The following is a 26,512-nucleotide window of genomic DNA, read 5'->3' as shown; positions in this document are numbered from 1 at the left end:
AGCGGTAGTGCATTCCTCTTGTTGCAGAGGTTCACGGTTAAAATCCGGCAGGCCGACCTGGCTATTGCTGCAGATGCTTTAACCATAAATGATATGCGCTGTATGCTTCACGGTGGGTGTTCAAATCTATTGATGTCCATCTAAATTAGGCCATTGTGTACCGGTGTCATGGTCCAAATTGACCAAATTCGACAAATGACTTGTGAATGAATCACTTGAGACACACAAGCGATCATTGCTCCCGACTGGCAGACTAATTCCTGCTTGCAGGCTGGTACCGAGTTACGGGGACACATCTGCCACTAGGGGTGCCCTTTCAAATGATGCGAGGTGAGATGTGATGCAAGTCGCTCATCACGTGTCAGGCAGTCTGAGCAGGGCGGCTCCATCAATCACACAGAGATCATTATTGTTAATAATAACACTATTGTTATTATTATTACCCAGCCACCTCCCAAAATAGATATTCCAGATTTCTTGGAATGTCAGCGAGAAGACGTTTCCATAAGAAAGCTGTGACAATCCTGTGGGAGAGAGTGGGCATACCTTTGCATCCTTCAATTGCAGCTCAATTTCTGCCTTCTCATGCAGAACAGAGCTCACCTTCATGCTCAACTCCTGCACATACACAAACACAAAGGTTGCTGTTCGTGAGCACCTATAAAAAGGCCGGCACGGCACAAGAGGGGGTGGGTGGCCAGCACTATGCCTGGCTGCCTTTCTCTCCCGAGTGGCGATGTTTACACACCGCATCAGGTACTAATTTGAGGCCGAGTCGACCTAGGTGAGGCCCACGACCAGTTCAGATAATCATAACTGGTGATGGCCGTGAGCTGGAATCGAAGTTGGGTCGCCGGGTTCGTAGCGCAGCGCTCTAACTGCTACACTACCGCTCTCCACATAAAATAGCAGCAGCAACAACAACCGCAATTTTCCGTAAGTGGCAGTGACGTTATCAAAGTGCCTGTGCAAAGCTAATTGCACTTTAAGGCCACGTGAAATGTCAAACGCCTGCTGGCAGGAGGTCATGGGACAGACACAGGTGCCATGGGTCGACCAACTGAGATGACTGGCCGAAGCACACACACAAACACACACATAAACAACAAAGACACAGACCACGCACACACAAAAAACTAAAACACAGACCACGCACACAAAAACAACAAACACACCCACCACACATACACAAACAACAAACACACCCACCACACACACACAAACAACAAACACACCCACCACACACACACAAACAACTAAGACACCCACCACAACAACAACCGCCATTCGCCACTAAGTGGCGGTGACGTCACCACGACGCTTGTGCCAGGCTATGTGCACCTTGAGGCCACGTGAAGTGTCGAACGCCTGCTGGCAGGAGGTCACGGGGCAGACCCAGGTGCCATGGGTCGATTGACTGAGACGACTGGCTGATGCACCACCTGTGCCCCCTACTGTGCCAACTTGCTGTGCTTTAGCCACCCGGCGCTCCTCCGCCCTCCGTTGTTATTGGAGGGCGACTGCCTCCAACTGCCCAGTAGCGTCCTTCACGAGCCTCCTCCACAGAGGCCGATCTTGACACCGCTGGTACCAGTCATCAGCAAGTCCACTCAGCTCCACGTACTCCTCTACCACATCACTCCATCTCTTCTCTAGCCCATGCCGCGCTCGTTTAGTCCCCTAGATCTGGCCGAACAAAAGCTGTTTAGGCATGCGGTGGCTGGGCATGCGGGCTACATGACCCAGCAAACGCAGCCTTGCCTGCTGGAGCTCACCGATGGGACTTTGTCCACATTTTTCAAGGATTTGTGAGCTCCTCACACAATCCAGCCTGGTTAAATCCAGGATAGATGGTAGGCAGGCCAGCCTAAATGTTTCTAACCGGTGAAGATGTTCCATTAGGGGGGTTCACGTTTCGCAAGCGTAGAGAAGGGAGAGAATGACTGTGGCCGAGAAGACCTGGAGCTTCGTGCGGAACAAGAGACAAGGTAGCTTCCACACAGCATTACGGAACCGATGAAAAGATAATGCCGCTCGACTGATTCGGAGTGAATCCTCTGCTGTGAAACCGGAGCTGGTCATGAGCACACTGCTCAGGTAAGCGAAACTTTCCACTCTCTCCACAACTGGCCCATCACCAGTTGTGAGGGTGGATTGTCCGATGGTAAGAAATACCCAGGCAGGTACTCTTTGGTTTTTTCGGTAAAGTCACGTAGGTAAAACAATCAATAAACTAAAATAAATGAAAACAACTAAATTAAATCACGACGTTTCGGAGGCAACACAAGCTTCCTTCTTCTTGGTTCTTTCGGTAAAGTCACGTAGAAGGGAAGTAATAAAATAATAAAAATAAAACATAATTAAATAATTCTCACGACGTTTCGGCCACAACGCAGGCAGCCGTCCTCAGGTGAAGAATGAAACACCACCAAGCTTGGAGCGTATATTTAAGCTGGGTTGGAGGGGGGGAGGTGGGAAGAAGAGCGCCTTGACAAAATAATTTGCATATCAAGAGGAATTTAGCATATGGAAAATATGTAGGAGGTGGGCGGGGGGGTTTCAAATTAATATTATGCCCGTGCATTATGCAGGATTAGCAGCATCAAAGGGAGGGGGAAGGGGGGTAGCATTAACAAAGGAAAGGAATGTTAATAGTATGTAGCTGCAGTTACTAAACAACCACGTAAAAAACTAAAGTATAAACTACATAAACAACTAAAGTATGAACTACATAGCATCATCAGTATACTTACTATACTCTACAATAAGCTGAGTTACTAACAGTAAATAATACATTACAATTCTACGTCGTAAAAATTATATAATATGCTTCCATCTAAACTTTATTCTCTTACATCACACGAGTCTACACCGTACTATATACTGCCATAGACAAACCCAACATTAAATTATATACTGTATTGCTATAAAACACCTTATACATTTTAATATAACACTATGTATTATTCTACCCACCCTAATGTGCATCACACTGCTATAGGTTTACTATACAATTACGATACTATATATTACTTTGTACATTGTATCAAGCATATAAATGTTATACTATTTGTTATTATACACTGTACCATTGACCGTCGTGTCAATGGGTGAGTCGTGGGGGGAAACTTGCAGCGGAGCAAAGAATCCATTCCCTGAGGAGAATACAATGCCAGTGAGTGGAACGCGGTCTGAAAGTCACCGTAAACGTGAACAAAATCAGTTAAGATCCGAAATGGTTTATTACGTCCTTCCAATGATTGCTAAGCCAGAATCCATCTTCTCGGTTGAAATTGTCTCTGTGTTTGTATATGTGGATCGCCTCATGAACGAATCTCTAATGATAGCCAGATGGCTTGCAGAGAACCTCTGTCTTGGAGAAGTCAATGTCATGTGAGCCCACTGAGTTGTAACAGTGATCTGCCACGGCTGAGGTGTTTGTCCTACCGTGTTTCAGGTCTGCTTTATGTTCACGGATGCGGTCCGAGACATGTCGTTTGGTTTCTCCAATGTAACTGCTACCACAGAGGCAACTTAGTTTGTAGACGCCAGGGTACTGTATGTCTGGAACCACATCTTTTACAGATGGGATCAGATCACGGATTTTATGTACTGTGTTGAATCGGACCTGGATCTTGTGTTTAATCAGGATTTTGGAGATCTTTATTGTGACCCCAGCAATGTAGGGTAAGGTGATGGTCTTGAAAGGCTCCTCAACAGGATCCTTCTTGATGGTTGGAGTGATGGCTTTGCGGATTGTGTAGTCGGAGTAACCATTAGCCTTAAGAGCTTGGCGTACGTGTTTGAGTTCACTGGCAATGTGTTCCTGGTCGGAGATGCATTGGGCTCTATGATATAGAGTCTTGATGAGGGAATTCTTCTGGGATGGATGGTGGTGGGAATCCGGTTTTAGGTAAGCATCCGTATGGGTGGATTTCCTGTAAACAGAGTGGCTCATTGAACCATCAGGTCTCCTTTTAATTAGGACATCCAAAAAGGGTAGCTTGCCATCTTTTTCGACTTCCATGGTGAATCTGATGGCTGGGTGTATGGAATTGATGTGGTCGAGAAATTGGTCTAGAGCAGGCCGGCCATGTGGCCAGATGACAAAAGTGTCGTCTACGTACCTCTTCCATAAGGTCGGGCGTAGAGTGGCAGTCTGGATGGCGTCAGTCTCAAATTTCTCCATGAAGATGTTGGCTACAACCGGAGATAGGGGGGAGCCCATTGGGGTGCCCTCAGTTTGCTTGTAGAAAGTTCCATTCCAGGTGAAGTATGTATTGGTTAAGCAGTGTCTCACCAGGAGGGGTACCCCAGCATTCAGTCCTTGATTAACCAAGTCTTTAATGATTGCGATGGTGTCAGGTACAGGAACTTTGGTGAATAAGGAAACCACATCAAAACTGCTGGGGTCACAAAAAAATCTCCAAAATCCTGATTAAACACAAGATCCAGGTCCGATTCAACACAGTACATAAAATCCGTGATCTGGTCCCATCTGTAAAAGATGTGGTTCCAGACATACAGTACCCTGGCGTCTACAAACTAAGTTGCCTCTGTGGTAGCAGTTACATTGGAGAAACCAAACGACATGTCTCGGACCGCATCCGTGAACATAAAGCAGACCTGAAACACGGTAGGACAAACACCTCAGCCGTGGCAGATCACTGTTACAACTCAGTGGGCTCACATGACATTGACTTCTCCAAGACAGAGGTTCTCTGCAAGCCATCTGGCTATCATTAAAGATTCGTTCATGAGGCGATCCACATATACAAACACAGAGACAATTTCAACCGAGAAGATGGATTCTGGCTTAGCAATCATTGGAAGGACGTAATAAACCATTTCGGATCTTAACTGATTTTGTTCACGTTTACGGTGACTTTCAGACCGCGTTCCACTCACTGGCATTGTATTCTCCGCAGGGAATGGATTCTTTGCTCCGCTGCAAGTTTCCCCCCATGACTCACCCATTGACACGACGGTCAATGGTACAGTGTATAATAACAAATAGTATAACATTTATATGCTTAATACAATGTACAAAGTAATATATAGTATCGTAATTGTATAGTAAACCTATAGCAGTGTGATACACATTAGGGTGGGTAGAATAATACATAGTGTTATATTAAAATATATAAGGTATAGGGTGGTTTATAGCAATACAGTATATAATTTAATGTTGGGTTTGTCTATGGCAGTATATAGTACAGTGTAGACTCGTGTGATGTAAGAGAATAAAGTTTAGATGGAAGCATATTATATATTTTTTACGACGTAGAATTGTAATGTATTACTTACTGTTAGTAACTCAGCTTATTGTAGAGTATAGCAAGTATACTGATGATGCTATGTAGTTTATACTTAAGTTGTTTATGTAGTTTATACTTTAGTTTTCTACGTGGTTGTTTAGTAACTGCAGCTACATACTATTAACATTCCTTTCCTTTGTTAATGCTACCCCCCTTCCCCCTCCCTTTGATGCTGCTAATCCTGCATAATGCACGGGCATTGAACCCCCCCCCGCCCACCTCCTACGCATTTTCCATATGCTAAATTCCTCTTGATATGCAAATTATTTTGTCAAGGTGCTCTTCTTCCCACCTCCCCCCCTCCAACCCAGCTTAAATATACGCCCCAAGCTTGGTGGTGTTTCATTCTTCACCTGAGGACGGCTGCCTGCGTTGTGGCCGAAACGTCGTGAGAATTATTTTATTATGTTTTATTTTTATTATTTTATTACTTCCCTTCTACGTGACTTTACCGAAAGAACCAAGAAGATGAATCCCTGCAGTCACGAAAGCTTTAAATCGAAATACAAGCTTCCTTCATCAGGTGTAAAAAAGGCACAGCAAAATAACTGTAGAAGAGTTATTTGTGATGAGACATTGTTATATAGGGTAAGAGGAGGGGGAGGAGCCAATGAGGACAGGCGCAGGATGGGGGGGGGGGAGCCAGGAAGGTGAAGCTGATACTAAACGACGGAGCCACGGATGGGGGAGGGGGGACGCAGAGCGGGAGAGAGTAGCGGTTGAGGTTTAACATGGTTAACCACATCTTTCCAATGATTGCTCAATTTGAATCTATCTTCTCGGTTGAAGTTATGTCTATGTTTGCATATCTGTATGGCCTCATGGACAAATCTTTGGTGGTATCCAGACGGCTTGCAGAGTACCTTGGTATCGGAGAAAACAATATCATGATCATCCACAGCGTTGTAACAATGATCAGCAACGGCCGAAGAATTTGTTCTGCCGTGTTTTAAATCTTATTTGTGCTCGCAAATTTGGTCCAAAATGTCGTTTAGTCTCCCCAATATAGCAGTCACCGCAGGTACAATTCAATTTGTAAATACCGGGGTACTGTAAGTCCGGAATGACATCATTTACGGATGGGATCAGATCACGGATTTTGTGCACTGTATTGAACCGGACCTGGATCTTGTGTTTGTTTAGAAATCTTTTTGGTAACGCCTGCTATGTATGGCAGCGTGATGATTTTTATCGGAGTTTCAGGTGGTTGTTTCTGCATGGTGGGAGAAACAGCTTGGCAGATGGTACGGTCTGAGTATCCTAAAACCCTCGGCTGCAAGACCTCCCAGATTCTATGGTCTTCCCAAGATCCATAAAGAAGGTACCCCACTACGGCCTATCGTGTCCACGATCAACTCTCCTACCTACAAGCTAGTCCGTTTTTTATCGGATACTCTGCTTCCCTTCACTGGCAAGACCACCTCAGCAGTACTTAACTCAACCGAATTGGTTTATATGGTCAAGGACATTGTACTGTCTCCTGCCGATATCCTCGTCAGCTTTGATGTGGTCTCTCTGTTCATCAAGGTCCCAGTGCCTGACACCATAACAATAATTGAAGACTTGGTCCAACATGGACTGAACCCTGATGTACCTGCGCTGGTTAGGCACTTCATCACCAACACTTACTTTACCTGGAATGGTACCTTCTACAAACAAAATGAGGGTACCCCTATGGGTTCCCCCTTATCACCAGTGATAGCCAATGTTTTCATGAAGAAGTTTGAATCAGACGCCATCCAGACATCCACCCTTCGTCCTTCCCTGTGGAAGAGATATGTGGATGATACTTTCGTCATTTGGCCACATGGCCTCCCGGCATTGAACCATTTCCTAGACCACATCAATTCTAGACACCCATCCATTATATTCACCATGGAAGTGGAGAAAGATGGCAAGCTGCCATTCTTGGATGTTCTGTTTGAGAGGAGGCCTGATGGTTCTTTGGGACATTATGTTTACAGGAAGGTCACCCACACAGATTCCTACTTGAAGCCTGATTCCCACCACCACCCAGCTCAAAATAATTCCCTCATCAAAACTCTATACCATAGGGCTCATTGCATCTCTGACCAACACCACCTGGCCAGTGAATTAAAACATGTACATCTGGCCCTCAAGATGAACGGATACTCAGAACGTACCATCCGCCAAGCTGTTTCTCCCACCATGCAGAAACAACCACCTGAAACTCCGATCAAAATCATCACGCTGCCATACATAGCAGGCGTTACCAAAAAGATTTCCAAAATTCTAAACAAACACAAGATCCAGGTCCGGTTCAATACAGTACACAAAATCCGTGATCTGATCCCATCCGTAAAGGTTGTCATTCCGGACTTACAGTACCCTGGTGTTTACAAATTGAGTTGTACCTGCAGTGACTGCTATATCGGGGAGATGAAACGACATATTTCGGACCGAATTTGAGAGCACAAATGAGATTTGAAACACGGCAGAACAAATTCTTCGGCCGTTGCTGATCATTGTTAGAACGCTGTGGGTAATCATGATATTGTTTTCTCCGATACCAAGGTACTCTGCAAGCCGTCTTGATACCACCAAAGATTTGTCCATGAGGCCATACAGATATTCAAACATAGACATAACATCAACCGAGAAGATAGATTCAAATTGAGCAATCATTGGAAAGATGTGATTAACCATGTTAAACCTCAACCGCTACTCTCCCCCGCTCTGCGTCTCCCCTCCCCCATCCGTCGCTCCGTCGTTTAGTATCAGCTTCACCTTCACCTTCCTGGCTGCACCCCCCCCCCCCATCCTGCGCCGTCCTCCTTGGCTCCTCTTACCCTATATAACAATGTCTCATCACAAATAACTCTCACTACAGTTATTTTGCTAATGAAGGAAGCTTGTGTTGCCTCAGGGACTCCGAAAGCATGAAGAACAACCCAGAGCCCAGGCCTACTGATGGTATCATAGGCCTTGACCAGGTCAATAAAGCAGAGATGTAGGTCTTGTTGGAATTCCCTACACCTCTGCTGTAGCAGACGGATAGAAAATATGGCATCTGTGCAAGACCACCCTTTCCTGAAACCGCATTGGGGCTCCGCAAGCCTCTCCTCAGCGTGCCTAGCAAGGCGATGTTGAATAATCCTTGCCAGGACCTTTCCCGGCATACTGTGGAGTGAGATGCCCCTGTAGTTGTTACAGTCTGTGCGGTCCCCCTTCTTAAAGAGGGGGACCACCAGGGCATCCTTCCAATCTTGCGGAATCCGTCCAGTGGTCCAGACTGTTGTTATGATGTCATGTCGGGCAGTCTGCGCACAAACGCCACCCTCCCTCAGCATTTCGCTTTGGAGATCATCTCTGCCCAGTGCCTTTCCTGGTCTCAGACTCTGTATCGCCTTCAGTACTTCCTCATCAGATGGCACCTCAGCCAGCCACTCACAGAGGGTGACTTCCTCCTCCAATATTTGAGGATACCGCAGCCTCAGCAGGGTCATCCCAACTTTGTCCCATGTTTTCCAGGCGGAGGGATTTCCCCTCCCCCAAGACCTCACAGAAATGCTCAGCAAATCTGGAAACCTGTTCCTGGGGATCGGAAATTAGATCACCGTTCGTTCCCCTAATGATGGTAATAGGTGTGGCGCTGCAGGTTACTTTTTTGATGGAATTAAAGAGCGATTTGTGAACGCGTGCCATTGAGGCAGACTCCATCTCCTCAGCAACCCGCGACCACCACCCATCCTTGCAGCGCCTCACGGCTCTCCGAACCTCCGAGCGAAGGTTGCGGTAAGCCTCCTCATTCTCCGACGTGGGATGCTGTAGCCAATGAGTGGGCCTGCCCCTTTTCTCAGCCAGCTTGAATACCTCCTGTCAGCCAGGGGAGGTCTGGACCGTGGACCCAAAGCAGCCATTGCAGCTGCATGAGCCACAGTCCTAAACCTCGCCCATTTCCCCTCCACATCAGGAGAAGTGGGGGACGTTGCCAACCCCAGCTGAAAGTGATGATGAAATTCTCGCTTGCATCAGCTAGCTGAGACCATGCCACTAAGGGTTTGAATGGGGTCCTGGGTGTACACCCATCACCAGAGTGGAAGAATGGCAGGCGCATCTTACAGATGACAAGTCGATGGTCAGTGGGCAGATCAGCTCCACGGTAGGTCCTGGTGTCAAGGACATGGGCCCGCATCCGCTGTTCCATCACTATGTAGTTCAGCAGATGTTCTTGCTTGGACTCGGCATGCATCCATGATGTAGTGTGGATGCGCCGATGCCGGAACAGCGTGTTGATAATTACAAGCCCGTGGGCTGCACAAAAATCTAGCAGGCTCCTACCGTTGTTATTGAGCTGATCTGGCCCATGCCTTCCAATTACTCCAGACCAGGTGCTAGCATCATGACATACTCGGGCATTGAAGTTACCCAAAAAGATGACTATCCCGAGGGGCCACTTTAGCTAACACCTGTGGCAGGTCATAGAAGGCATCTGACTCATCGGCCTTGCCTGCATCCCTCTACAGATGTTCGTCTTCAGTGGGGGCATAAGTAACCACGACCACCACTCCTCGCCTCTGGTTGATGGGAAGGTGAGCCCAAAGTAGCCTGGGGCTTACAGCTTCCCACACCTCCCCGCCACGCTCCCACGTCCCCTTCATTATTTTATTCAGAAGAAGAGCCACACCCTGTTGTTTGGTAGTCTCCTGCCCCGAGGAGAGGACTGTCCACCCCCTCATGGTGGCAGGAGCCAGAGCCGGTCCACCGGACCTCCTGACTACCAGAGATCCAGGCGGTACCGGTCCAGCTCCCGACAGAGGAGTGGCAGCCTCTCCTCCGCAGTGAGCGTTCGAACATTCCACGTGGCCACACGTAGTGGTTTTTTGTTGTTTCTGGAGGAGCCCCGAGGGTAAGGATTCAGTCTCCTGCCTCTGCCAAATGGGGTTTGGCCAGGAGACGTCACAGACGCCTGTCCCCCCGGGGCCTCCGCACAAGCTTATTTATTACATTTTGTGGTCGTGGTTTAGTGGTAATTAATTGAAGGTGGAGGGGTTACCAGCCCCTCGCACCCATCCAGAGCACCCACCACACACACATAAACAATAAAGACACAGACCACACACACCTCAATGAGGGAGGAGTCGCCCGTAGGTGGAGCGGCGTTCTGAGTTGTTGACTCAAGTTGGCGGCTGAGCTCTGAGAAAACGAAGAGACAGTTGAAGACATCTCAAGTCTTTATACTGAAAACTAATTTCTTTAGAACTGCTTTTTGTGTTTAGTTTGTTGTCCTTCCCCCCACATCTCCGATTAGCATGGTTGGATAAATACAGTGTGAAAGAAATTCAACATACACACATATACATACATGTCAAGTTAAATAATGTGGCAATAGCTCTTTCCGAGCACTCTCCGAGCTTACATTTACAAGCAAATTTCTTACATTGACATGCTAATCTCTCACAATACAATGGCCACCCCCACAGCTTCGTTTGTCAAGATATACCTGATCTTCCATTTACATGCAAATTTCATTTCTAGCCCCTCCCACACCCATCCCAAACCTTTATAACTCCTTACCTTAGCAGCGCTCCCACCATATATTCTCAGTAGCTCTCCCGCGATATTTCTCACCTGATGAAGATTGCTTGCGTTGCGATCGAAACGTCGTGATATTATTATTTTTATATTTTATTATTTGATCTATCTACGTGGCTTTACCGAAAGACCCAAAGAATACAAGTTAATTTTGTTTAACCAGGTGAGAACTCAAGAGACCAGGAGAGAATCTCGTTTGCAACAGTTAGCTGGGTCACCAACATGACAAAATCAAAACAAATACAAGTTTAGGAAAGAATCAAACAGAAATCAGAGCAAAAATAACCAAAAATAGAATACACAAAATCAACGTTAATATCGTTGCGGAGAATACAAGGAAAAAACATAAGCAAATACACCTCCATGTAAAATACATTTAATTTACACTTCCCATCAGCCACACGGCATCATTTACACAGCATATTTTGACATTCAGTGTCTCATAATAATATTCATAAAGTAATACTCAAAAGTCTTCATTCAATCTCATACATGGAGAACGACTCAGAGGCACGAGGAACCACAAGGATGCAGGAAAGGAAGCCACGCGCTGGGCTGGTGCCAATAATAGCCCAGGCTCTGCAGTCCTTTATATATTAAGTTATCGGCCATGTGGAAGGAAACCGAAGCACCCGGCGAAATCCACGCGTACAAGGGAAAATCGACTATCCCTGACATACAGACATAATGAGCCAAGAATGTCTGTGTGTAAAGCGCGTGACGTCACTCCATGTCGACTAGCCCCCCTCATTAATAATCATGAACAGGTGGGGTCCTCCACATGGACCCCCCCCCCTCATTAATACTCATGAATGGGTGATGTCACTCCGCATGAAAAAGGTGGAGCGGAAACAAAATTTTTTTACGCAAATTACCTTTCATTTTGATCTTTCTTTCTGGAAAGTAAAGCTAATAAAGAAATCAACGCAGCAACTAATATAACGAGCCAAAAAAGGCTGTGTGTGTCCCGCTTGTGACGTCACTCCACATGCACCCCCCCCCCCCTCATTATTATTGTGCCTAGATTTTTGACTAACGCAGAAGAAGGTCGAGCGGCTATGATAATATTTTTACGCAAATTCGCTTTCGATTTTACATATCTTTAGAGAAAGTGAAGGCAATAAATAATTATACGCCGCATCACAGTGCATTTGGTGCCTTTATTTATTTCTTCGGCACGTCCAACAAAAGGTAAGTGTACTTTACGCTTCAAAATTATGCTACAACAATATCGTATACCGAGGAATCTTCCAAAGTCCTTAATTTAATTTAATAAGTTAAGAAAAAATTATTTATGTGCTACATTTCCTAATAAAATGAACAATCACACAATAAACCGTTAATTTACATCTTTAATATGACAGCTTCCATCCTAGGACAGGCTAACAAGCTCGTACAGACAGAAGAGGCGAAATCCGCATATTTGCTGTGACCGCATTCTCCTGGCTAGCTCGGGTTCGGCACCTCCTTGACGCCCACAGGAAAGGAGTTCCACAACATTTGTAAAATCTACCAACCCTCACTGCCTCCACCGTGCTGGGTTAGAGGCAATGTGCATAGCCGCCGCCACCACCCCCTGCTTCATCAGCAGAGGCAGGCTATTTTAAGCTAATGCTGGTGAACTGCTCTGTTTCTCGGAATATATATTCCAGATTGCTTCGTTCTTTACCCATACGCACACTTTGTATACTGCAGACCTTTTCCGAACGACATAATGACGTGCAGAGAGGCGTTCCAAAATGGATGGTTTCTGCACCTCGCCATGCAATCAGCACTCCCACAGAGAGCAGGGAGAGTGAAAAGGAGAGTGTGTAGAAGGAGAGAAGCAGAGATAGTGTGGACAGAGAGTGCGGAGAGATGTACGAACCATCGCATCGCGCGCGCGTTTTCTGCAACAGAATCATCTGCTTCTTTGTGAACTTGACGAGGTCTTCCTTTGAGAGGGAGTCAAGCTGTAAGTCACACACACACACCGCGTAGTGTTTAAGAGTATGCATGTAAATGTGCCAAGTGAGATATTGAAGCCAAGAAGAAATGGGCGTACATAGCCAAAGGTGCTAATCGGAGGTGCGGGGAAGGACAACAAGGTTCAGGCAGACGAGTGAATACCATAATAATACTCTTTGGTTCTTTCGGTAAAGTCACGTTGGTAGAAAAATAAAATAAAACTAAAAATAATATATATTCTTGGTTCTTTCGGTAAAGTCACGTAGAAGGGAAATAATAAAATAATAATAATACAAATTCTTATTATTTCCCTTCTACGTGACTTTACCAAAAGAACCAAGAATATGAATCCCTGCAGTCACGAAAGCTTTAAATAAATAAAAAATGATATATCACGACGACTCGATCGCAACACAAGCGGTCGTCCTCAGGCGGAAAAAATAATCCAGCAGTGGAACTGCTGAACCAGCGAGAGAGCTGTTACGACAAGAGGTTATTTACGTGGCGATGGGAAAGCAAGCGGGGTCTGAGCTGGAAAGGAATTCCATCCCCGGACGCAAGCACGTCAGTTGTGTTAATGGGGGAGATCAGGGAGAGAGAGATTAGGGAGAGAGATAAGCATGAAATGAGCTTCCGTCGCACATAAGAGCATCGTCCCGCATATGCGCACAACAGCAGTGTTAATGGGAGATTAGCACTATGTTGATAGGAGAGATTAGGTAGGGAGATTAGGGGGATTAGCAAGTTAATGTCATGTTTATGTGTAACACAAGCTGCGGCGCTGCCAACTGCGCCATGAGGCAAGCGTGTCCACGCAAGAGAACCACCGCAACGGTGGTCGCGCCAGTGAGACACACAGCCCATGACACAGCCAGAACCAGTGATACATCGAGGCTAAGGAGCAGAGGTTAATGCAGAGGCACCTAACAGGGCAATGCAACTCAGAGAGTCGGAGATAACAGCCATCGCCACGTAAATAACCTCTTGTAGTAACAGCTCTCTCGCTAGTTCAGCAGTTCCACTGCTGGATTCTTTTTTCCGCCTGAGGACGACCGCTTGTGTTGCGATCGAAACGTTGTGATATTTTATTTTTTGTTTTATTTTATTTTTCTACTGACGCAGATGCTCATTCCATTGCGTTATCGGAAGCCCTTGCCTGGGGTTGAGGGGGCGGCGGGGGTGTTGTTGTCGCCGTCCAACGCAGTTACGGCTGGCCTGGCGCTGGTCGCAGCACGGACGATTGTTCGGCCGGGTCAGCCTCCGTTTTTGCAAGTGTTAAATGGAGGCGCGGACAATGTTGTCGTGCCGGCCGGAACGGTTCTGGCCCATGCCACGACCGCCTTCACGGCCCATGATGATCCGGCTCACCGGGGCCTCGTAGGGGGGGTTCGGCCTCGACGTCGCAGGACGATCGATGGATCGCCGGGTTGTCAGGAAAACGCGTCCTTGACTACGGACCAGCTGTCCGCGCTTCGCGCGCTGTTGGAGAAATATTCTGACGTCTTTAGCAAAGACGATTTCGATCTGGGACGCACCTCGTTGCTCTCCCACCACATTGATACCGGGGATGCTACTCCCATTCGGATGAATCCTCATCGGTTGAGCCCGGCGGAGAGGGATCATGTACGCGGCGCAGTGGATGACATGCTAGCCGCCGACATTATCTCTCCGTCCAATAGCCCATAGGGCACTCCGGTGGTCCTGGTGAAGACAAAAGATGGTAATCTGCAGTTTTGTGTGGATTTTCGGAGGTTAAACAAGGTGTCGGTTGCGGACGCTTACCCCCTGCCGCGTATGGATGATTCCCTCGATGCCTTGTCTGGGGCGAATTTTTTTTCGACTCTTGACCTCTCTTCGGGGTTCTGGCAGCTCCCCCTGGACGAGTCATCAAGGGAAAAGACGGCTTTCCGTACGCCGCAGGGCCTGTTTCAGTTTAATTGTCTTCCCATGGGGTTGAACGCCGCCCCTGCTACGTTCCAGAGGTTGATGAAACTCGTGTTGACCGGTCTGGAGTGGGACACGTGCCTGATACATTTGGATGATGTTATTGTGTTCAGCCGTACGTTTGAGGAGCATCTTCAGAGATTGGATGCTGTTTTTGCTAGGGTGCGTTCCGCCAAATTGAAATTTAAGTCCAAGAAGTGTCACCTTTTGCAACGATCCGTGCGCTATTTGGGCCACATTGTCAGCTCTGACGGTGTGGCCACGGACCCGGAGAAAATGGCGTGCGTTCGGGACTGGCCGATTCTGGCCACGGTGGGTGACGTGCGTCGATTTGTCGGGTTCGCTTCCTATTATCGCAGGTTTGTTCCAAATTTTGCTACGATCGCTAGGCCGTTGCACCTCCTTACGGCAAAGAACCGGAGGTTCAGCTGGGGGCCGGCGGAGGAGGCGGCGTTTCACGGCCTACGCGATCGCTTGGCGTCAGCGCCGACGCTGGACTACCCTGATTTCACTCTGCCTTTTATTCTGGATACCGACGCTAGTGACACGGGGATTGGGGCCGTCCTATCGCAGTTTAAGGGTGGCGTCGAGCGCGTTGTGGCTTACGGGAGCCGCGTTTTATTTCCGTCGGAGACCCGCTACTGCGTTACCCGACGGGAACTGTTGGCTATTGTGCATTGTCTGTCAATACCGCCCGTATTTGTATGGCCGTAAATTCATTGTGCGCACGGACCATGCGGTTTTGCAATATTCCCTGAAAGTTGACCAACCGTCTGGCCAATTGGCGCGATGGTTGGAAACTTTGCAGGAATTTTCGTTTGAGATTCAATACCGTAAGCGGTCGCGTCACGCAAATGCAGACGCGCTCTCCCGATTGCCGCAGGGATCCACCTGTGCCTGTGCCTCTGGCACAGATAGATGTACGCGGGTTCCACAGCCCCCGCGTCCTGTCATGTCCGCTGTGGAGATGCCCGCGGCTTCCACGTGTCCGGAACCGGCCGATGGGGTTTCGAATTTGCCACGTTCCGTGTGGGTTCGAGAGCAATTGCTCGATGATTCGCTGGGGGCCTTGCGGAGTCGGGCTGCGAAGGAGAGGGGATATCCGTCGTCCGATGGGACGCCGGGAGCGGCTCTCCGTGACGGCTTGTTGATGTGGAGGGAAGGTTTGCACGATCGCTGGCGCCTTGTTGTGCCGTCGTCATTGCGATATGAGTTGATTCGAATTCTGCACGCTGAGAAGTTGTTACATCTAGGGGTGCAGAAAACCTTGTTGACGTTGCAGCGTGATTACTTTTGGCACGGCATGACGACTGACGTCGTCGGGCATATTCGGGCGTGCTCTGACTGTGCCCGGCGGAAGCCGCCTAAGCAACCGTATGTTCCCCCAGTGCAGTCGATACAAGTGTCGCGGGTTAACGAGTTTGTGGCGTTGGATATCCTGGGGCCCTTTCCCCCGTCCGCGCAGGGGAACAAATTTTTGCTGGTCGGGGTTGAATATCTTTCCCGCTGGCCGATGGCCTGGCCTTTGCCCGACCAGTCGGCGGCGTCTATCACGGATGCAAATCTGTTCGGGTATGTGATGGACAAGGGGGCGCCGGAAAGGTTGCTTACAGACCAAGGGCGGAATTTTTCTTCCAACCTATTGCGGGATGTGTGCGACACACTGGGGACTAAGAAAGTTCGGACGTCTCCCTACCATCCACAAACTGATGGGATGGTTGAACGGTTGAACCAGTCATACGGTTAGTGAGAAGCAGGCCGATTGGGATTTGTATATCCCTGGGGTGCTCTCCGCTTACCGGATGGCGCCACATGCGTCGACGGGGTACTCACCTTTCTTTTTGATGTACGGCCGTGAGAATGTGCCGTCTGTGGAGGTGCAACTTGGCACGCGGGCGAGGGGTCCTGTTAAGCCCCTCCCCGAGTATATTCGTGACGCCGCTCGGCGCGTGGCGGAGGCGCGGGAGGCGGCCCGATTGGCTACGGCCAAAACCCAGGCCCGGAACGAACGTTGCGCCCGGTGCTCTCATCGTGGGTCCCCCTGGTGAGTGGGAGACATGGCCTGGCTCCACTGCCCACAGGTACCGGTGGGGACCTCCCCTAAGTTGCACCAACCCTGGCAGGGGCCGGTTGTGCTCATTGAGGTCCCTAGCCCGCAGTCCGCGCGCGTTCGAGTCGGATCGCGACGTTGGTACGTTCACACGTCCCAATTGAAACCCTACGTAGCCCCGCGTGTGGACTGAGTTGAGGAGTTGCTCGAGTCCTGTGGTGAGGACCTGCCAAATGAGGATCTCAAAAGATTATCTCAGAAGTAGCACTGTGACATCCACATCTATAGGCTGTTCCCTATGAGACGGGGGTTTCGCTCCTCTGCAAGAGTTCTGAATGGATGCATCACCTCATGATGTAATGCCAATAGCACAATCGGGATAACATTGCGTGGGGGGGGGGGGAGTGCAAAGTAAAAATGTTTAATAAATAGATTTAAATTGTATTCCATTGTAAATGCTGATCGATAATTAAATATGTGTACCTCAAAAACTCCAAATACATGAACAATGAAAGGCAGAGGAGCGTTTCGTACCTTTGAGCGGCCTTCTGTCCTTGGGATGCTGACAGCCCCAGCCTCCTGCTGAGGGTCCTGGGCGAGGGTAGGTGCACGGAGAGAGACAGACAGAGAGACAAAGAGACAGAAAGACAGAGGAGGTAGTTTTGGGGTAAGAACATCAAAATTAGGTACTCGCTATACAGGAATCCTCCAATATAAGTTGCCACATTATGCGTCATTTCGCATATACATTTGCCGATTAATTATGGAAGAAATTTGCTCATAAGTGTAATGTTTCGCAAAATGCGTTCTATAAAAAATGCACGACACAATGTTTGTGCAATTTTTTAATGAGGAACGCATGTGGTAAAAACGCACTATTTTGCTTTGTAATACCCTACTGTACGTGCATAGAGAAAAATCCCTCCGCGATGTGAAAGGGAGCAGTGGTGCTGTGGTGAGCGCACTGCACTATTAATCCTGACTCCCCAAGTTCGATTCTCGGCAATGGCTAACATAGTGGCGAGTGTTAACTGAACCATTTCTTGCCCTACTCTAGATCGAACAATCATTAAATGAGAATCGGTTTCAAAATTAACGCTAGTAAGACAAAGGCGGCCGGACTTGGTTCTGGCCACACCACGCTTGGCGGCCTTGACAAAGTAATCGCGAAGCATACTTGTCCCACGTGGTGTGTTAAAAGATTGCAGTGTTTCTAAGTGAGGGTCTATGTGTGTGTGTCTGTGTCTGCCACAGACACACCTCACATACACCCTCACTTAGAAAGGAGCTGTAGTATAGCGATTAGCTTGCTGCAATATGAACCCAGTGACCCAATTTCAATTCCTGCTCATGGCCAACACTAGTGACGAATATTTGAACCGGTCGACTCAGCCTCAAATGAGTAACTGGTGCGATGTCTGTTAAGGCTATATGGGGGGTCTTCGTCTGCTACATGGAGGCATATTCCTCCACATGGCAGAGGGAAGCTGGACTCGACAAGCAATTAAATGAGTATCTGATGCAGCTGGAACAACGAGCTGAAGAAGAGGCCAATGAAACGATACCAGTGACCACCACCACCACGAATACAGGCAGACCTCGCTTAGCGCGACACTGTGGAACACCGATTGTTATCGTGCTCTTTTTCCGGGAGAAAAAATATATATATAAGAAAATCTAAAGAGAGCTTATGAGAACATGCAACGCTGACCGAGAAAACATAGCCGCCCCCATAATTTGCTCAGCCAATAAGAGCGACGCACGACCCTGAGCCAACCAAACCAAATGTTATTACATTAATAATAATGACATTCATAATGCGCCAGATGTTGCACACAAGTCAACAACTCAGAGGCACGGAGCTAAGCTCAGGGCTGCTCGAAATCCTGACCCAGACAGATAGAGAGACCTTTAGATATTTTTTGAAAGTCAGAGTGCATTTGATGTTGCGGATGTTAAACGGGATTAGAAAGTTCCACACCGAGGGGGCGACAGCAAAGAACCGACTTGAGGCTGCAGGAGTATAGTGTAGTGTATAGTGTAGTGTATACTATATAGTAGTGCATAGTAGTGTAGTGTATAGTAGTGTATAGTATAGTGTATAATAGTGTAGTATGTCGTAGTGTGTAGTGGAGTGTATAGTGACATAGAGCTGTAACAGTTAGAGACCCCCACGGTGTCTGAAGCATGTTTTGAGTTATGCTGCTGCTGCGTAGGGTTCTACCATGAGCTTCAGTGCAAGGCGAGAGTAGTGTGGCGAGGCATGGTGGGGAACCGGTGGTGAAGGCACGATGACAAAGGCAGGCGATTTTAGCCGTTTAGCCCGGTGAGAACTCATGAGACCAGGATAGAGTCTCAGGCTCTACCTAAAAGAAACCTCACCACAGAAATTCAGACTGAGGGCATCGCGAAGGCCATCATGGACAGGTCCTGGAGCTCTTTGAGAGTGACCCCGGATTGGCAGTACAGCAGCAGCTCCTCCAACCTCGTCTCCCACCACTGCCTTGTAAGTGTAGTGGTGGTGTTGACGTGCGCCGACAGTGATGGATCACGGGGCGGCACGGGGTGCGGGGTTGGGCACGCGATGTGGGCGTGGTGTGGACGCGCGCGCCGGGAGTGAGGGATTACGGGGCGGCGCGGCGTGGGTGGTGAGGCGCGCTAACACGAGGTGGGAAAAGAGGATCGTAGCCAGCGCCCAGTGATTGGTCAAATGGGAGGGGTGCTCTCAGCGACGTCCGCAGGAGGTGCATAAAGGGGGACGCGCGAGAGCACTTGGGGTTGTTGTTAACCAGTTGAAGATCGAAGACGGAGTTGAAGAGGTAGTGCCCTGAGACCCCTAGTCCCGCCGTCCTTGTCGGGGCCGGGGCCCTGTGTGGCTCGGAGGCGAGACTGTGGGACCCGTGGTCCGACGCCCATGTGGGTCGGGACTGTGGGACCCAGAGTCGAGAGGGACACCCCGGCTGGGTGTGTTCCGAGAGGCTACGGGGCGTAAGAGCCCGTGTTGGTGTAGCCAGGAGAACCCTGTGGGGTAGGCTGGTGTTAGCCACCCGTGTAACTAAGTGGGTGTTAGTCACCCGAGTAACTAAGTGGGTGTTAGTCACCCGAGTAACCAAGTGGGTGTTAGTCACCCGAGTAACCAAGTGGGTGTTAGTCACCCGAGTAACCAAGTGGGTGTTAGTCACCCGAGTAACCAAGTGGGTGTTAGTCACCCGAGTAACCAAGTGGGTGTTAGTCACCCGAGTAACTATAGTGGGTGTTAGTCACCTGTGTAACGAAGTTGGTGAATAAAAGAGTGTGCTACCCGTGAAGTCGTCTCCCGCCGAGTTACTACATTACAACTGGCGTCAGAAGTAAACCTGTCTTCAAGAAGAATGGATACTAGGAAGACTACCCGTACCCACGAGCGAGATCGGGAAGACGACGGCGTACCGGAGACACCAACCTCGGGAGGAGAGGACGAGGAGTTGCCGCCGATGCAGCACTTCGCGGCGATGGCCGACGCTCCGCTCGCCTCCGACACCAGCCTACAGGACGCACACTCCCGCCTGGCGAAGTTGCTGCTCGCCGCCGCTGCAATTTTGGCGGAAATCTCCGTTCCAGCGGGCGGAGGGACGGCTGCGGGGTTGGAGGAGGCAGCGCGGCTGGAGGGATCCCGCCAGAAGGCGCTTCGCGCCAAAAGTTTTGAAGTTGGCGCCGTTTTTGAGGGTCCGCCATCAATTGGCGGGAAGCGCGGACACCACATGGGCGGAGATCTCCACTCAGCGCAGCCCGCGTCATCGGCGCGCGCCGGAGCTCTCCATTATGCGCCTGCAGACGGAGCCGACATTTTCTACAACCACAGCGGCGCGCGGGAAAATCGTTTCGACGACGACAACGACCGGGTCCTCCAGCAACGATTGCCCGCGCTGTCGGCGTTCAAGGCAGACGGGGGCGACTGGGGAGCCTTCCAACGAAGGTTCCTCGCACATCAAGAAATGTCGGGGTGGTCCGACACCACTGCCCTGCGCGCGCTGCCAGCGATGCTCGACGACGACGCGCTTGCAGCCTTCACATCTGCCCCAAGGTCGTCCCGCTCAACGCTCCAGGCCGCGCTACACCTAATGGCTAAGGTGTTCGGGCCGCCCTCGACCTGTCGCCACCATTTCTACGATCGGCGAAAGGTGGTTGGAGAAACAACGCTCGCCTATCGCACGGCGCTGCTCGCCCTGGCGGACGCAGCTTTTCCCCGCATGGACAAGGAGGGGAAGGACGCCATGGTGACGGAGCAGCTGCTGGCGTTGGCTCACGACTTGGGAGTCCCCATCAATACGGCGGACGAAATGGACATCTGCTCCCTGGGGATTGCCACGAGTATTCACGCTTACGAAGTCCTCAAGCGCAAGCCGACGGTCATCTGCGCATCGGCGGGGAACGCGGCACCGGCCGCCACGGTCGCCGAGCCTCAGCCTGCTGCGGTTCGGGAGGAGGCCTTCACCGTATCGAGACCGGGGGAGTGGAGAACGGGAGGTCGTTCGCCCACACGTTCTTCCCGCAAGCTGGAACAACCGAAACCTACGACGTCCCTTGTCGTCTGCTACAACTGCGGCCTTCGGGGTCACGTCGCGTCCGGGTGCCGGGCTCCGCGTCAGCGCGCCACGGGACCACGTCCGGACGACGACCAGGGCCACAAGTCATCCCAGCTAAGCCCGGCAAGTCGCGGCACCTCACACGCTCGGTCCACATACACGGCATGTTCGGGTCGCCGCTTGGCGGTGGGGGGACCGCGTATGGGCACCGGGGGTTCGTTTCGGCGAGGGGGGTTCGTACACGGCCCGAAAGCAGTCGAATGGTCCGAATTGGCCCACAGGATAGTGGCTGCGTCGGCCGGGTCGTCCGTGGTAACGGGGTTTATTGACGGGGTTGAGGTCCGGGTGCTTGTGGACACGGGTGCGTCGGCCACTATCATTTCGGACCTTATTTATAACATTCTTCCCGTCCAATGTCGACCCCTTCTGCCGGTGGATGTACCATTTTACGCGGCGAACGGGGGATTCTTGGGAATCATCGGCCAGATTCGGGCGACTATTTGTATTGGCGATATCAAATTGGCAGGTCCTATTTTTGTATCATCATCGCTGGCCGTTCCTTGTTTACTAGGTACGGACTTTCTGTCTAAAATGCCCATCAAAATTCTCATAGATCAGGCCTGCATTGAGCTTCCATCGGGACGGCGGGTTGCGTTTTTGACGAGTCCTACTAAAATACGCACGGTTTGTGCGACGGTGCAGGCGCTGGCAACTCAGACTGTACGGGTGCCCCCGGGATCACAAATGTTGGTACCCCTTCGGTTGAGAAAACCCCTCGGGGTGGATGCGGGGGCACAGGGAGTTCTGTTGGGGCCGTCTAACAGAGCAAAAGGGGGCCTCGACTTAGCGGTAGCTCAGACCATGGTGAGGGGGGACAGTGAGCCGTTCGTTATGGTCCTGAATACGGGGTCGCGGCCGGCCGTAATTACACAGGGAATGGTGCTGGCTCACGCCGCGCCGCTACCCGTCGAGGAACAGCTCGTTGCTCACGCGGATTCGAGTGTCGATACGCATCCTCAAAGTGAGGAGGAGACAGAGTGGTTGGACTCGTTGTGTGCCGGATCTAGTAACTTGTCCAGTGTGCAGTTGGGAGCATTGAGGGGCTTGCTACTCGAGTTCGCTGACGTGTTTAGCAGACACAAGTACGATATTGGCTGCACAGACCTGTTGCGCCACCACATAGCTACGGGGGACGCGGCCCCTATTCGACAGAATCCCTTCCGGCTCAGCCCAGCCGAGAAGGAGCATGTGCAGTCGGCAGTTAATGACATGTTGGCGGCCGACATCATTTCGCCCTCTTCCAGTCCGTGGGGTGCTCCTATCGTCCTGGTTAAAAAACAGGACGGGTCCTTGCGGTTCTGTGTCGATTTCCGCCGCCTAAACAAAATCTCAATGGCCGATGCGTATCCGCTCCCCAGGATGGATGAGTCGCTGGATGCCTTAGCGGGAGCAGTTTTTTTCGACGCTCGATCTGCTTTTGGGATTTTGGCAATTGCCCCTCGATGACGAATCGAAACCAAAAACCGCTTTCCGGACACCGGGAGGCCTATTTGAATTCAACCGATTGCCCATGGGCTTACATTCCGCTCCCGCCACGTTCCAGAGGCTCATGGAATTGGTTTTGTCAGGCCTCCAATGGGACACCTGTTTGATTTACCTCGATGATATCATCGTTTTCAGCCGGACTTTTGAGGAGCACCTCCAGCGACTGAGAGCGGTGTTCCTCAGGATGCGTTCCGCTAAGCTTAAATTTAAACCGGCTAAATGTTATCTGCTTCGGGAATCGGTCAGGTACTTGGGCCATATCGTTAGTCGTTCAGGGATCTTGACAGACCCTGCTAAGACGCACTGCGTCAGCTCATGGCCAACGCCAACCTCGGTCAGTGAAGTCCGCAGCTTCATAGGATTCGCCTCCTATTACCGTCGTTTTGTCAAGCAGTTTGCCACCATAGCCAGGCCCCTGCACGCTTTGACGGCTAAAGGTGTGCGGTTTCACTGGGGGCCGGAAGAGGAGGCTGCGTTCTGCTCCCTTCGTGACGCCTTGGTGCAGGCTCCCCCCTTGTGTTACCCCGATTTCACGCAACCGTTTTTGCTCGACACGGATGCCAGTAACACGGGTATCGGGGGAGTGCTCTCACAGGTGGTCGGGAGGGTCGAACGGGTGGTCGCCTACGGTAGCAGAGTTCTGTCCCCTGCGGAACAACGCTACTGCGTGACACGTCGTGAATTGCTGGCGATTGTTTTTTTCATACAGCAATTCAGGCCGTATCTTTACGGCCGTCATTTTACGGTTCGTACGGACCATGCGGCTCTCCAATACGCTATGCGGGTGGCGCAGCCATCCGGCCAATTGTCCCGATGGTTGGAGGTCCTTCAGGACTACCAATTCACGACGATTTACCGCAAGGGATTGCGCCACTCGAATGCGAATGCCTTGTCGCGGTTGCCGCCGCGCACGGAATGCGCATGTCTGCTGGGATCGGCGCGGTGTAAACCCCCTGTCGCCGTCCCCGCGGAAGTTGCGCTCGCCGCCACTGATACTACGGGGGTCGACGCTCCCACGGGGAGGGACTCACTGTTAGCGTTGCCTCTCATCGAGTGGGGCCGTCTCCAAATGGCCGACAGCTCCCTACTCACGCTACGTCGGAAGGTTGACGCTCCCGAGGGGGGGGAAACGCGGGTCGGTTCCTGGGTGTGCAGACAGGGCCTCTTGATGAAGTGGGACAACATGTCCCGGCGTCACGCGCTCGTTGTGCGATTTGCTATGCGGGGTAGGGTCGTTCTGGCTGCTCATGAACGACTCATGCATCTGGGTTTTCACAAAACGCTCGCCCTAATCCAGCGAGACTATTATTGGCCGGGGATGGGCAACGACGTGGCGAACATTCTTAAGGGATGTGTAGGGTGCGCCCAAAGGAAACCGCCACCAATAGCGGCTAATCCACCGCTGCAATCCATTCAGGTTTCGCGCACAAACGAATTGGTTGCGTTAGACATCTTGGGGCCCTTTCCCGCTACACCTAGGGGAAATAAGTTCCTGCTGGTTGGCGTAGAGTACTTCACCCGCTGGCCCATGGCATGGCCACTCGCCAACCAGTCGGCTGCGGCAGTGGCGAACGCCTTTGTCCAAGGTTATGTTTTGGACAAGGGCGCCCCTGAACGCTTGCTGACGGACCAAGGGAAGAATTTTTCGAGCGTTTTGTTGCGCGAGGTGTGCGACCTGTTGGGCACAAAGAAAGTGCGTACCTCCCCGTACCACCCGCAGACTGACGGAATGGTTGAACGTCTGAACAGGACGATTACATCTATGCTGTGCCAACAGGTCTGCGACGATCAGGTTGATTGGGACTTACAGGCACCGGAGGTACTCGCGGCCTATCGAATGGCCCCTCATGCGGCGACGGGGTTTTCCCCATTTTTTCTTATGTATGGGCGGGAGGCCGATCCGGCCATGGACGTTCAACTGGGGATTTCCCAGCCACGTGCAAAATCTAAATTGGCAGACCACATCAAGTTTAATATCGCCAAATTGGCTGAAGCGCGAGAGGCTGCGAGATTGAATTCACAGTCTCGGCAGATCGCGAACCAGAGATTGCATGGACGGAGGGTGCATACGCACGATTGGAAACCAGGCGATAAGGCCTGGCTGCATTGTCCACATGCACCGTTGGCTACGTCCCCCAAATTGTTGAGACCGTGGAGGGGACCGGTGGAAATTGTGCGGGTTGCACGACCCCACAGTATACAGATTAAATGGGAAAAACGCCGATGGTACGTGCACCCCTCCCGACTGAAACCCTACGCGGCACCGCGTGACCCCGTTTTGTGCCGTAACGACCGAGCGTGTGATGTGACCGTCGACTCGGGGAGGGATGTGTCGCAGGCTGATCCTCACGTGTCTCCACCTGACCCACCCCCAGGTGTCTCGGACCTGACGGCTGTTGACCGTCGGGAACCGGAACCCCGCGGCACGCGCGGATCCCCGATGCCTGGCCCGTGCCTTCCTGAACTGCCGGCGCCACCGGACGGTCAACCGCGTCTGGTGCCGTACGACGGACCGGCAAGGCGGACTCGGGCTAGGACACAACACTTTTCGTGAAGAAAAAAAAAAATTTTCAAACCCGAGCTCGCCGCCGTGTTCCCCCTCTGCCGGGGTAATGTCCCGTTCAAGGGACGCTTGGAAAGAATGGGACGCTGCACGAGTCAGAAGAAGAGAAAAAAAAAAAAAATTTGCATACACATTTATTGTTGTCACTCGCCGGATTGTACATATTGTTCTTGTTGTTGTAGTGGCATTTGCTGATTTTTGCGGATGGCGGTGTTCGTGTTGTGTTATGTTGTTATGTTTGTTGTTGTGTTACGGGGCACACATGGGGGGAAGGGGGTGTTGTATATTTTTATAGCAGCCGGGTCGGCTGCGAGCTATGTGGTAGGGGGTGATGTAGTGGTGGTGTTGACGTGCGCCGACAGTGATGGATCACGGGGCGGCACGGGGTGCGGGGTTGGGCACGCGATGTGGGCGTGGTGTGGACGCGCGCGCCGGGAGTGAGGGATTACGGGGCGGCGCGGCGTGGGTGGTGAGGCGCGCTGACACGAGGTGGGAAAAGAGGATCGTAGCCAGCGCCCAGTGATTGGTCAAATGGGAGGGGTGCTCTCAGCGACGTCCGCAGGAGGTGCATAAAGGGGGACGCGCGAGAGCACTCGGGGTTGTTGTTAACCAGTTGAAGATCGAAGACGGAGTTGAAGAGGTAGTGCCCTGAGACCCCTAGTCCCGCCGTCCTTGTCGGGACCGGGGCCCTGTGTGGCTCGGAGGCGAGACTGTGGGACCCGTGGTCCGACGCCCATGTGGATCGGGACTGTGGGACCCAGAGTCGAGAGGGACACCCCGGCTGGGTGTGTTCCGAGAGGCTACGGGGCGTAAGAGCCCGTGTTGGTGTAGCCAGGAGAACCCTGTGGGGTAGGCTGGTGTTAGCCACCCGTGTAACTAAGTGGGTGTTAGTCACCCGAGTAACTAAGTGGGTGTTAGTCACCCGAGTAACCAAGTGGGTGTTAGTCACCCGAGTAACCAAGTGGGTGTTAGTCACCCGAGTAACCAAGTGGGTGTTAGTCACCCGAGTAACCAAGTGGGTGTT

General features: G+C 50.9%; 1 protein-coding gene across 4 annotated transcripts in view; it reads right to left on the bottom strand.

The window, feature by feature from the left end:
* Positions 1–26,512, bottom strand: part of GCC2 (GRIP and coiled-coil domain containing 2) — a 91,187-nt gene that overhangs the window by 41,897 nt on the left and 22,778 nt on the right. For 2 of the 4 annotated variants that reach the window (XM_078876324.1, XM_078876327.1), the window contains exons 2-5: positions 17,350–17,406; positions 12,742–12,826; positions 10,405–10,475; positions 547–618 (exon numbers count right to left, since the gene is read on the bottom strand). In XM_078876324.1, coding sequence (XP_078732450.1) covers positions 547–618; positions 10,405–10,475; positions 12,742–12,826; positions 17,350–17,406 — 285 coding nt within the window. The remainder of the gene's footprint in view (positions 1–546; positions 619–10,404; positions 10,476–12,741; positions 12,827–17,349; positions 17,407–26,512) is intronic. The other 2 variants (XM_078876325.1, XM_078876326.1) reach the window with 2 other exon arrangements.

The sequence above is a fragment of the Lampetra fluviatilis genome, chromosome 43 (genome assembly GCF_964198595.1).
Source record: "Lampetra fluviatilis chromosome 43, kcLamFluv1.1, whole genome shotgun sequence".
NCBI lineage: Eukaryota > Metazoa > Chordata > Hyperoartia > Petromyzontiformes > Petromyzontidae > Lampetra > Lampetra fluviatilis.
This window is presented reverse-complemented; position numbering and strand designations above follow the sequence as displayed.